Raw genomic sequence first — 12,390 nt, 5'->3', positions numbered from 1 at the left:
ATCATCCCCAAACTCACCCACACTTACCAGAACTCACATGCTGCCCATGCCACCCCGTCTGTAGCATAACCTATTCCTCTGTGCATCTTTCCCAAGACTCTTGCCTCTTCAGTTTAATTACTTTCATGGTCCTAGAGCAGTGATGGCAAACCTTTTTTTGCTTGGGTGCCAAAAGGGCCCACACGTACCACACCCATAATACAATACCCTCCCACTGCGCGATGCATGCATAACCCTCTTGTGCTGCCCCCCTGCCGCATGTGTGCAGGCCACACTGAAACCTCTGTACTTCTGGTTGGCCCTTTGAGGCATTTTTCGCCATCCACTGGCTCTGGAGGATTTCCTGAAGCCTGGGTAGGGTAAAAATGGCCTCCCCTGCCCTCCGGAATGCCGAAAATCATATGCACACTGGAGCTGACATAGGGCAAAGCTTTGCATGCTCTCAGATATGGCTCTGCATGCCACCTGTGGCACATGTACTATAGGTTCGCCATCATGGTCCTACGATTACAACAGGAACAGGAACTTCCATGATTGCCATTGGTAAATGTTGAGGTCATGTGGTATCATGATTTACAAGTCCATCACTTTGCAATAGAAAACCCAGTCCTAATTGCCATTATAACCCAAGGATTACCTATATTGGGATATATTTAATAGAAGCCTGGCTTTAATCAGTTATAGCTTGTATTGCATGGCCATTAAGATAAAAGTCAAAAGGGAAAATGACATGTGATATTCTGAAAATCTGTTTAGCTTTAATATGTAATGGTTTTAAAAATTATATTTACTTTATAAACATGTATTTAAATCCAGCTCTAACATGTGTTTCTGCAAATACTTAGGTCTGTCTGACACATTGTTCCTTTGGAGATGTGTTGTTCAGCTGTTGCAGAGCGAAGAGCTGATCGTCAGAGATACAGCTGTTGGAGTCATAAGAATAGCTCTGTCTCAAGAAAATACATTTAGAAAAACAGGTAAGGAATTATTTTCCAGGAATCAATCATTATGTGCCTGACATCAGTTAAAATACTAGATTTCTTTGTGGGTTGCAGCCAGTCATACCTATATTTGATCATTGGTGTCTCCCATTGTGGCCAATCTACATGCAAGAAGTAGAAACCAGAGCACTAAACTCCTTCACAGGAACTCCACCAACCCACTGGTAGAGATACATAGATGCTGCTTGGTCAAACCACTGGAAGACTTCACTAAACACATTAATACTGTGGATGGAAACATGGGAGGATGTTAGGAAAAATAGACTGACCTTCCTAGACTTTGCATACACATTAAAGAAGACAGAAGTCTCGATATTGAAGTAAGCAGGAAACCACCACACACAAATCAGTATTTTTCCTTTTGGCTCTCACCATCCACTAGAACACAAACTGGGATTTATCAGAACCTTACATCATTGGGCTGTAAGTTTGCTTACCAGCAAGGAGGAAAAAAATAAGAAGGAGTAAAAACAGAAGGAAGCAGCCAAAAATTCCCAACTGGCCCTTCATCAAATCCACAAAAAGATCCCGTAGGAACACTTCTGCAACAGACAGAGAAGAATAGAATAACAAACAGTGCAACATTGTCATTCCATACCTTGCAGGTATATATGAGACAGATTCATTCCAGGTGGTTTCAAGGACCTTCAGAGTGTTAACAACTGGCTGACTGCAAAGAATATAAATCCTTTCCATTCTCCACCAGTTAGTTAGAACCGAAGAAGCTTTTTCGATGAGAAGTAAAATGTCTTCAACAAAAAAGAAAGTCCAGTTCCCTTTTTAAAAGCACCTTTGGGACAACCATGACCTGGATGACTGAAAACCTCTACAGACAGTCAATCATGCATGTAAAGTCCTTTCTTGCTTAATTGATTTTATTGTAATTCCTTTATTTGATTGTTGTGAACTGTCCAGAGTCATTGGGGGTGAGGGTGGCTTCCTTATCTTCTCCCCCTCCTCTTCCCCTCCTCTTAGTCCCCCCACCCTCCTCTAACTGCCTCCTGCACGTCCAAAGCCTCTTTCTTATCCAGAATTTCACGGACACATCCAGACCATCTGAAATACTGCAAGAATATCTTGTGCCACAGGGACTCCTTTAGGAACAAGATTCCTCTGCCTGATTCCAATCAATTTTTCTTTGCACTAAAAGCTTCGTGGAGGCCTTTGCACTTGCAAAGAGCAGTACTGTAGTTGCAAAGGGAGAGGAAAGGGTGTAGCCACTGGGTCTAATTCTCCATGATAATGATGCTACAAAAAATATCATTTTAAGAATATGTATTGTTTTTCTTTGTTTTACTTTAGGTGTGGGGAAAGAGAAAGCTAACAACAATAATGCCAATTAAGGAAAAAGAAAAGGAAATGCTTACTGTTCACATGTCATTTACCCTTCCTTGTCAGTTAGTTCATTAAGAGAGCCTGGGAATCTATTTGGCATAATTCTTAGTGAAAGTACAAAGAAGGCGATAATGAGTAAAGTTTGAGAAGCGCAATGCAATCAGTGTATTCAAATAAGCAATGTCCAGTGCAGGTTCGTACTTTACAGCAAGTCATGAAGAATGGAATGTATATGAGGAAGCTAATTTATTATATGTGGGAAATCATACAATAACATGAACAGCACTGAAGTACAGGACATTTTCTGCTAATATGAAATTGAAAATTATGTTGCAGACTCTGTCAATCAAAGTGGTAGGATCCAAAGAGAGAGCCTTCTCTGCTGTTGCCCCCATCCTTTGGAACATTCTTCATGGGTTACATGGACAGTGCTTGGTTCTTTTTGTGAATAAATCCCAGAGAAGAGTTTATTGGTGACAATATTGTAGAAATTGCCACCCCCTCCTTGTTGTTTTTGATTCATATTTTTGTCAGTTGATGCAAATATGCGTGTTCTTAACAGTATTAAAAAATATTTAAGGTGGTACAGAGAATTCATAAATCTCTTCCACTTTACTAAACAACTTGTCCTGCTGTTGCAATAGATTCTATGCTCATTTTTGATATGTTATTCAGAGTAAGAATATGTTATAAGCAGGCATCAGCTACAGGGATGAAATATTATGATAACCTAAAAAGTTGTTGCAATTAAGTTGCTTTTTTGATAGTTTTTTAAAAAGCATTAGCAAGATGTATGGAACTCACACTTGCAACTCATGACTTGATAACATCCTCTGTAGTTGGCAGTGATGAATTCAAGAACCTATGTCTAACATCAGAGATTTTCCTATCTTTCTTTAAGTGATTTACTAGAACTTCAAAGGGTGTGTAAGTGTGAAATCTCTCTGCTCAAATAGACATTAAGACTAAATAGGAATTTAAAAGGGGGATTGAAATAGATCTATAAGTTAACAGCTAGAGAACTGGAAAAGATAGTCAGGGCTCTTCTTTTGTATTCTTTAACTATTATTAGACTAATAGGTCAAATCTATCAAGGTATGAATCTGATGTCAGAAGAAGATTAACCAAAGAAGTTTTTATGGAGTCTTTGGTGTTCTCTGAGCTTGGATATTTGGTTTTAGACATTTTATTACCCCACTAGGTAATGTCATCAGTGCTGATAACTATGAAGTTTGTTTGCTGTTTATATATTAGAGGGAATATAGTTTTTTCTTAGGAGTTCCTTAATTGGATACTGTTTTCACATTGATTTTTCGGGTTAATTTCTATTTATTTGGGTTTGGGCAGTTAGAATGATGGTCTTTTTAGCAATAGCATAGCATTTAGATTTATGTACCACTTCACAGTGCTTTACAGAGAGTAAGCATATTACCCCCAACAATCTGGGTCCTTATTTTCCCGACATTGGAACAATGGAAGGCTGAGTCAACCTTGAGCTACTGAGATTTGATTTGCCAAACTGTTGGCAGCCTGTGATCAGCAGAAGTAGCTTGCAGTACTGCACTCTAACCACTGCACCACCGAGGCTTGTTTCCTTAGCTTTTTAATTATCTCTTTTGATTAGTGTGTAAATCACAAACAATCAAGCAGAAAACAGTATCCTAATCAAGAAATTAATTAACATCATCAGTGCTAATCAAGATGTCATGAATACCCTAATAAGTATTTCAAAGGTTAACCAATGGGCAGTAAACCTGTATCCTTGTCCAAATAAGCTTTCCTTGCTATGAGGAACTATTGAGGAATTAATAGTAGATTCTGCTCAACCAAATTAGAAGCAGCATTTTTGTGAGTTACTTTGCTGTTAATAATAGGACCAACGCTCTTCATACTCTATATAAATGACCTTTGCGACCACATTACAAGCAACTGCATTCTCTTTGCTGATGATGTAAAAATCTTCAACACCACCGACAACATTGCTACCCTCCAAAAAGACCTTAACTTTGTGTCAGAATGGTCAAATATCTGGCAACTCCAAATCTAAACCAACAAATTCTCTGTCCTACACATTGGTAAAAAGAATCAGAACACCAAATTTAAGCTGAATAGACAAGACCTTGCAGACTACCTCACTGTCAGAGTACCTTGGAATATTCATATCAAATGACCTATGTGCCAAAGCCCACTTCAACAACATCACCAAACAGGCTTCAAGAGTTGTTAACCTAATCTTATGTAGATTTTTCCTGGTAATATCACACTACTAACCAGACCATACAAAATATTCGCTAGATCAGTGATTTTCAACCTTTTTTGAGCCGCGGCACATTTTTTACATTTACGAAACCCTGGGGCACATTGAGCGGGAGGGGGGGGTGGCTAAAAAAAGTTTGAAGAAAAAAATTCTCTCTCTTCCTCCCCTTCGCTCTATTTCTTCCTTCCTCCCTCTTTCTCTCCCTTCCTTCCTCTTTCTCTTCCTTCCTCTCTTTTTTGCTCTCTTTCTCCCTCCCTATGTCCCTCTATGTCTTTCTCTCTCTCCTTCCCTCCCTCTCTTTCTCTCTCTTGCTTTCTTTCTCTTTTTCTCCCTCTCTTTTTCTTTCTCTTGTTCTTTCTCTCTCTATTGCTTTCTTTCTCTTTAGTTCTTTTTCTCGCTCTCTCGCTCTTTCTCTCTTGCTTTCTTTCTCTCTCTCTCTTGCTTTCTTTCTCTCTTGCTTTCTTTCTCTCTGAGCTTCGCGGCACACCTGACCATGTCTTGCGGCACACTAGTGTGCCACGGCACACTGGTTGAAAAACACTGCGCTAGATCAATCTTTGAATACAGCTCATCTGTCTGGAACCCACACCGCATATCAGACATACAGTACCTGTAAATACATTAGAAAGCATCCAGAGAAACTTTATGAGAAGAGCCCTCCACTCCTCTACTCGTAATAGTATGCGCAAGCAGAGTCGAATCCTGGGCTTAGAAAGCTTAGAACTGTGTCACCCTCAGCATAAGCATAGCTCATAAAATTATCTGCTACAACGTCCTTCCTGTCAATGACTTTTTCAGCTTCATCAACAACAATACACGAGCACATAACAGATACAAACTCAAACTGAACTGCTCCAAACTTAACTGTAGAAAATACGACTTTAGCGAAAGAGTGGTTAATGCCTGGAACTCACTACCTGACTCTCTGATTTTGTCACCTAACCCCCAAAACTTTACCACTGTTGACCTCACCCGATTCCCAAGAAGTCAATAAGGGGCACGCATAAGCGCACCAGCATGCCTACTGTCCCTGTCCTAATCTTCCCTCTTATCAGTACCCATCTTACGTATATAAACAATGTTATATCTATGTATATTACCAATATGTACTTGACAAAAATAAATAAATAAAAATACAAATAGTTGTCAAGTCACATTGGCGTGTTAAAAGATCTGTTGAGTACTTCAGATAAGAAAGTCTGAGGACAAATGAAAGCAAGGATTGGAAAATCTGCATTGATATTTTTAGTCACACTTAAAGAGCATAACTAAATTCTTGACCTATGTATTTTCCAGTATTCTTTTCGTTTAAACATTATTGTTGCTCAACATTTCTTTGAATTAGCAAACCATAGTAAAGTACTTCCTTCTGATGTAATTTTCAATGAACACTTCAGAAGGAATCAAGTTGAACAAACATGATCTGAAGAAATTCCATTCTAGTGAAATTTAATAAATATTTTAACAGCTAGTCAAACATATAAGAAATATTTTTCTTCTTCTGCTAACTAGGCAGACTTTATATACTGTTATAAAAGAAGTGTCTGATAAATATCCTTAGCATATCGTCTGGAACTTTTTGCTGACTTTAGTGTAATGAGTAACAGGGCCATTCAAGAAAAGAACTAAGTTGCTGATTGCTTCTCAGAAAACTTTATTATAATGAGGACAGCATTGGTAAGCAAGATTTCTGGGAAAGCATAAAACAGCGAGTTAGTGAAAATGGTGAAATGCCTAAGATGTCTATAATGGTGCAAGTACTGAAAATATCAGTTGTAGGTTTTGAATCTAGTAAGATTCTACTCTAGATAACTTGGATAGTCTTAAATACTTGTTAATAGCAATTACTTTCATTTATATAAAGAGAAGGCCGTAGAAGAAGAATTTTCCTTTCCTGAACTTGGGTTCCAGACACCAACTTGCATAATTAAATCACAGCACAACTTTATGTTGAATCTGCTTAGGCTACTTAGATTACTGACCCCAGATCTCAATGAGGAAATATTTTATCCTCTCACCATCAAATTCAGTAGGGTTTTTAAATAATGGAACAACTAACTAGACTTGGAGAAATTACAGTACTGTATTTCAATTTATTCATTTATTAGATTTGTATGCCGCCTTTCTCTGCCGACTCAGGGCGGCTCACAATTTAATTTTAATTTTATACTTGCATTAAATTTAGAATATCAGCACTGAACACTGTCCTTTGCATTAAGTTCAATTTAGTATTCAAACAAAAGTTTATCTGCCATATAGAATGTTTTTCTTTTCATTAATAATACCCATTCATAGCACTACAGGTTGTGTATTTTAATGTTTATATATAACCAGTCACAGAAAAAAAAATCTGTGTACAATAGTGTACAAGAGAAATATTTATATCTGGTACATTAAAGGCCTTCTTGTAAATGAGTACGTGTGGGAGGCTAGATGCACAGTAAATGGATTAAAAAGAATGACTCAGAACACATTAGTTCCTATCTTTTAAAAAAAGCACTTGTCCTGAAACTTAAAATATTTTAAAAGAATACGGTAATAATCTTTAATATTAGTAAGCATAAAATGTATGTTCTTACACTGTCTATGACCGTGGTTTTCAACCTTTTTTGAGCCACGGCACATTTTTTACATTTACAAAATCCTGGGGCACACCACCAACCAAAATGACACAAAATGACACTCTAACACAGTACATATTATACATATAGTCTGTGGGGGCCTCTTATAAAAAGAAAAAAGTCAAATATCTATATACACCATCAGGATAGACATAACCAGCTGATGCTTCATCTAGTGGTGGCAACATTTACCTCCAATCCTGACCAAGATTAGAAATCAGGACCATGGGGAGGAGTAGCAACTTCAACTACTCGCCGCGGCCACACAATGACAAGTGCACGGCAGCCCGAGCGGGGACCTTCCTGGGTGTGGATGAGAGGCAGCCTGCTATTGGTTCATCACTAGTGGTCGGGATAAATCCTAGAAGGTGATTGGTCAGTGAGTGTTCCCTGTGCCTCCACTCTTCCTGTCGCTGATAGCTGGAGGGATTGTGAGGGGAATGTTTATATTTGGATGGAGGTGTCTGGCAGCGGGCTGGATAAATGGCCTCTGCGGGCCATATCCAGCATGCAGGCCGTAGTTTGGGGACCCATGTTTAATTTCCCCATGGCACACCTGAGCATGTCTCAAGGCACACTAGTGTGACGCAGCACACTGGTTGAAAAACACTGGTCTATGATACAATTGCATGCTGGTTACAGCAATTCCTGGTTACAGAAGCAAAATGTACCTTCAAGCAGGGGTGAAATGCAGTGGTGAAATCATTTTTTTTTTACTACAGTTCTCTGGGCATGACTTGTTGGTTGTGGTGTGACCTGGTGGGCATGGCAGAGGAAGAATATTGCAAAATGTTCATTCCCTCCCCATTCTGGGGCCAGCCAGAGGTGGTATTTGCCGGTTCTCCAAACTTCTCAAAATTTCTGCTACCAGTTCTCCAGAACCTATCGGAACCTGTTGAATTTCAGTCCTAGTGAAATGCTACTGGTTCGGCCCGGTACAGCCATACTGGTAACAGCGGGCGCCTGTAGTTTGGAGAACCAGTAGTGGCAGCAGCGTGAGGCTTTGCCCACCTGCCCAGACATCATCATTTTCTCTTTTTTAACCCTCTCTGCATGCGCAGAGGGTGAAAATACACATGTGACAGTGGTGTAGGCATAGAATGTGCGCTTCCAAACCGGTAAGGAACGTAAGTAGATCTCACTACTGCCTCCTTGGGATTGTAAAGAGATTTCATACTCTTTACAATTTTGAAAACATGAGGAGGACATTTTATAATTATATTGAATAATCTATTACACATTTTAATGGTACTCCCCCCCCCCCTTTTTACCTGTTTTGAATTTATGTCTCTGTGTAGATGACAACTTAGGTTTTTCACTGATTATGCAAACAAACAGCACTATTGCATGCAGGGAGTACACAATTTCTGAAGGGTTCAGGAAATTTAATGCAAAGAAGGAAATTGATTCCCCAGGTTAAATAGATAAATAGATCATGCATTTTTAACCTATGAATTCTGAGATGTATGTATGTATGCCGGCCCGAGTCTACGGAGAGGGGCGGCATACAAATCTAATAAATAATAATAAAATAATAAAAATAATAATAATGTATATAGTTAGCATTCAGATGGTGTATTGTAAACAATACCAACATTTGCGTGGATTGACTTCACATAATAAAAAGAGCCAAGGTAGGTAGTCAGACATTTATCAGTTGGATACAAACATGTTATGGAAATGTTAATGATATAAGCCAGGGTTATCTGACCTTGGCAACTTTTAAGACTTGTGAAATTGTCTATTGCATTTGCATTTTAATAATTATACTGTACTATTTAAAAAACATACAGTTCACAATTTATCTTTAATTTCCCTCAGGAGAACTTGATTTCCATGTGGTAAATGCAGCCTTAGCTTTGGATTTAGCATTCTCCTTACTTTGTGAACTGCTACAGCTCTGGGGACAGACGGGTGCTGGAGTCTTAGTCTTATTGGAGTGGCTGCTAAACGATGATGACTTGAAAGATCTAAAATCTACAATGGTGGTAAGTCTGGCAACCAAGTATTTCTGTACTGTATACAGTGATCCCTCTATTATCGCGAGGGTTCCGTTCCAAGACCCCTCGCGATAATCGATTTTTCGGGATGTAGTGGTGCGGAAGTAAAAACACCATCTGCGCATGCGCGCCCCTTTTTCCATGGCCGCGCATGCGCAGATGGTGTTTTTACTTCCGCACCTGGGAAGACCCAGCAGCTGAGGAGCCGCCTGCCTGCCCACTTGTCCGCCCCTTGTCCGCTTGTCCGGCCGCCGCTTTTCCGCCGCTTTTCCGCCCGCCGCTTGTCCGCCGCTTTTCCGCTTGTCCGCCCGCCGCTTTTCCGCCCGCCGCTTGTCCGCTTGTCCGCCCGCCGCTTTTCTGCTGCTTGTCCACCGCTTTTCCGGCCGCCGCTTTTCCGGCCGCCGCTTTTCCGCCGCTTGTCCGCTTGTCCGCCCGCCGCAGCTGATCTGCTCGGCAGCACAGTAGCAGCGAGGAGCCGAAGATGGGGTTTCCCCGTTGCCCACGCAAAGGGGAAACCCCATCTTCGGCTCCTCGCTGCTACTGCGCTGCCGAGCAGATCAGCTGCTGGGCGGCCGAAGGAACCTTCCCTGGGTGCTGCCCGCCGCTCGAGAGCAAGAGGGGGAGAGATAGAGAAAGAGAGAGAAGGAAAGAAAGAGATGAGAGTGGGAGGAAGAGAGTGTGAGAGAGGAAGAAGCAAGATAGAGAAAGAGAGAGAGAAAGAAAGATGAGAAAGGAAGGGAGTGACGTCATCGGGTGGAAAAATCGCGATATAGCGTTTCGCAAAGATCGAGATCGCGAAACTCGAGGGATCACTGTAGTTCACAGATGTTTTATCAAATTTAGGCTAAATTATTCAAGATATGTTATTTTAAAATACGAAGGCGGTTTAGAATTAAGTTGTCATTGAAAGCAGTTTAGAATCATTAACAATGACAACTTTATTCATTTTCATCATTAGCATTGTACAATGTTAATTAGTAATTTCACCTATTTACCATAGTAAATTCACCTATGAATTTAATTAGCACCCAAATTTGGATAATCAAAGTTTATAATCTTAAACTGTTGATGATTCTTCTATTCTGATTTTTCAAATGATATTGGATTAAACTAACTCAGTAGGGGTATGTATGTCATATTCAATACGTTTGGTCAAAATCCAGAGATTTTTTTTTAATTAACTGGGTTTTTACAAATCCACTACATCAATAACACTAAGCAAAATAAATAAATAAATGCTGGTAGCTTTAGGTTTTGCAATGACTCTGATATGTTTATAGGAATGCAAAAGTAGTCCTTGATCTATGACCATAATGAAGCTTGCTCATTATGGACACAAGTGGTGACAACCTATAAATCAGAGAACCTTGCTTAATGACCCCAGCCCCTGCTTTCCCTGATGCCACTATTAATTAAATGCATAGGTCCTTAAATGAGCATAGGATACCTCATTGGGGGAGAAGTGGGGCCTGCCACCCAACTCAGTCCATAAAGGAGACAGATAAGCAGCAAAAAGGCTTGCAAAACCAAACCAGTCTAGCAGGAAGAAGGGCCCAGCTAGATTAGGGCCAGCACTGTGTTCCTATGCTGGAGAGGCCTCTGCCCCAATCAGAGTCTATCTGAAAACTGCAAGCCTTTCCTGGCTCTTGTTAGGCTTTGGGGAAGGTAGCTTACCTACATGCAAAGGTGGAAGTTTCAGGATGAGTTTTCCAAAAACTTTCCCTTCCTTAACACCCCCTCCCTATCTAGAAAGCCTTTTTTTTCTCCAAACCTCGGATTGGTTGACAACTCCCCCCCTCCATACACACACATTAGGTGCTGAAACTAAACTCCACCTCTGCTCTCCAATTTTTAATTCATTTAATCACCTCATATGCTAAGTTTACTGCATGCCTGGAAAAGATTGGCAAAATCTGTAAATTACTTACTTTGATGAGCGACAGCCAGGCTGAATAGTAGGGGAGGGAAGGAAGGAAACAAAGAAAATCCCTGTGGTTGCTCATAAGGGCAAGAAATGGGTATCATTCTTTTCTGGGTTTCATGAACAATAGGGTGCTTGATGTTATTCTGTTGTTCAAACGTGATGTGAATTATATTGATTCGACTAAAGTGTGTACATGTACAAACTGATTGTACTGTACATGCAGCATTGTTTTGTTTCTTTATATATCATGGACATTCATTCTTGCATGTTTATTTGATCTAGGCAATTGTAAACTTTCTTTTTCTTTTCTTGAAGATGGGAAATGACTACCTATTTGACAAAGGACAAACAAATTTTTGGGCTGAGAAGTTAACGGAGGTACGTCAGCTCAGTAAACATCTCCTTCTGCTGATACCAGTGACTCATGTTAGTTCATGTGAGCAAAGAAAGCTCTATCTGTTGGCAAGATTAGCATCTGATCAGGCCCAACTTGTGACACAGCTTCTTAAAGAAATGCCTCCAACTCCAGAATTTTCTCAGTCCGTAGAATTTACAAAGTTGGCTATTCAGAACGAAAGAATATCACTTTGCCTTAAGATATTAAGTTTGCTTGAAGTTGGAAATGGTATTTGCAAAAGTTAGGAAAAATCTGAAACACAGACTGGACGACGTTATTTTTGTGTCAAAGAAATAGAAAGAACTTTATGTAGAAATGTTAGATATTTCTTGTACATAAATCCTCTGAAGTCTTCATTCAAATTAACAGAAAGGAAACATTTTGTGAAAATATGTAATTTTCATTTTGGGCAAGAAAATATTCATAGCTATTGCAAGGAGTGAAATGATTTAACTTTGCACAGATGCTGGCCACCTGTGAAACTGATTTTATTCTTTAAGTTGTTCTTCCTGTTTTTTATGTGTAGAAATATGTCAGATTGCATTACTTCTTTTAATTGTATACCACAGTCTATGCACTAACAATTGCATCAGAGCTGTAAAAGAATCCTAAAATAAAGCTGAATGTTATCAGTATCAAAGCAGACTAAGGGTTTTTTAAAACTTGTTTTTAATCACGATTGATTTTTAAGATTGATTTGTGTTTGTGGGTATAATTACAGAGTGACAAATATGCTTTATTTTCATCCACCTGAATATAAGCAATGGTGTATTAGAATGATATACCATAACATAGGGATGCTAGTCACCTATAGTTCTCAAAATATAACTTTATGTTTTTCTTAATCAATTAATT

At 39.5% G+C, this 12,390-nt stretch overlaps 1 protein-coding gene across 2 annotated transcripts in view; it reads left to right on the top strand.

The window, feature by feature from the left end:
* The window catches only part of THADA (THADA armadillo repeat containing), a 114,792-nt gene extending 102,617 nt beyond the window's left edge, over positions 1-12,175 (top strand). For both annotated transcript variants that reach the window (XM_070734533.1, XM_070734532.1), the window contains 3 exons: positions 846-977; positions 9,036-9,202; positions 11,454-12,175. In XM_070734533.1, the coding sequence (XP_070590634.1) occupies positions 846-977; positions 9,036-9,202; positions 11,454-11,780 (626 nt within the window). In that variant the 3' untranslated portion in view covers positions 11,781-12,175. The remainder of the gene's footprint in view (positions 1-845; positions 978-9,035; positions 9,203-11,453) is intronic.
* Positions 12,176-12,390: the final 215 nt, after the last annotated feature.

The sequence above is a fragment of the Erythrolamprus reginae genome, chromosome 1 (assembly GCF_031021105.1).
Source record: "Erythrolamprus reginae isolate rEryReg1 chromosome 1, rEryReg1.hap1, whole genome shotgun sequence".
Taxonomy (NCBI): domain Eukaryota; kingdom Metazoa; phylum Chordata; class Lepidosauria; order Squamata; family Dipsadidae; genus Erythrolamprus; species Erythrolamprus reginae.
Note: the sequence above shows the minus strand (reverse complement) of the source record. Positions and strands in the feature narration are given on the sequence as shown.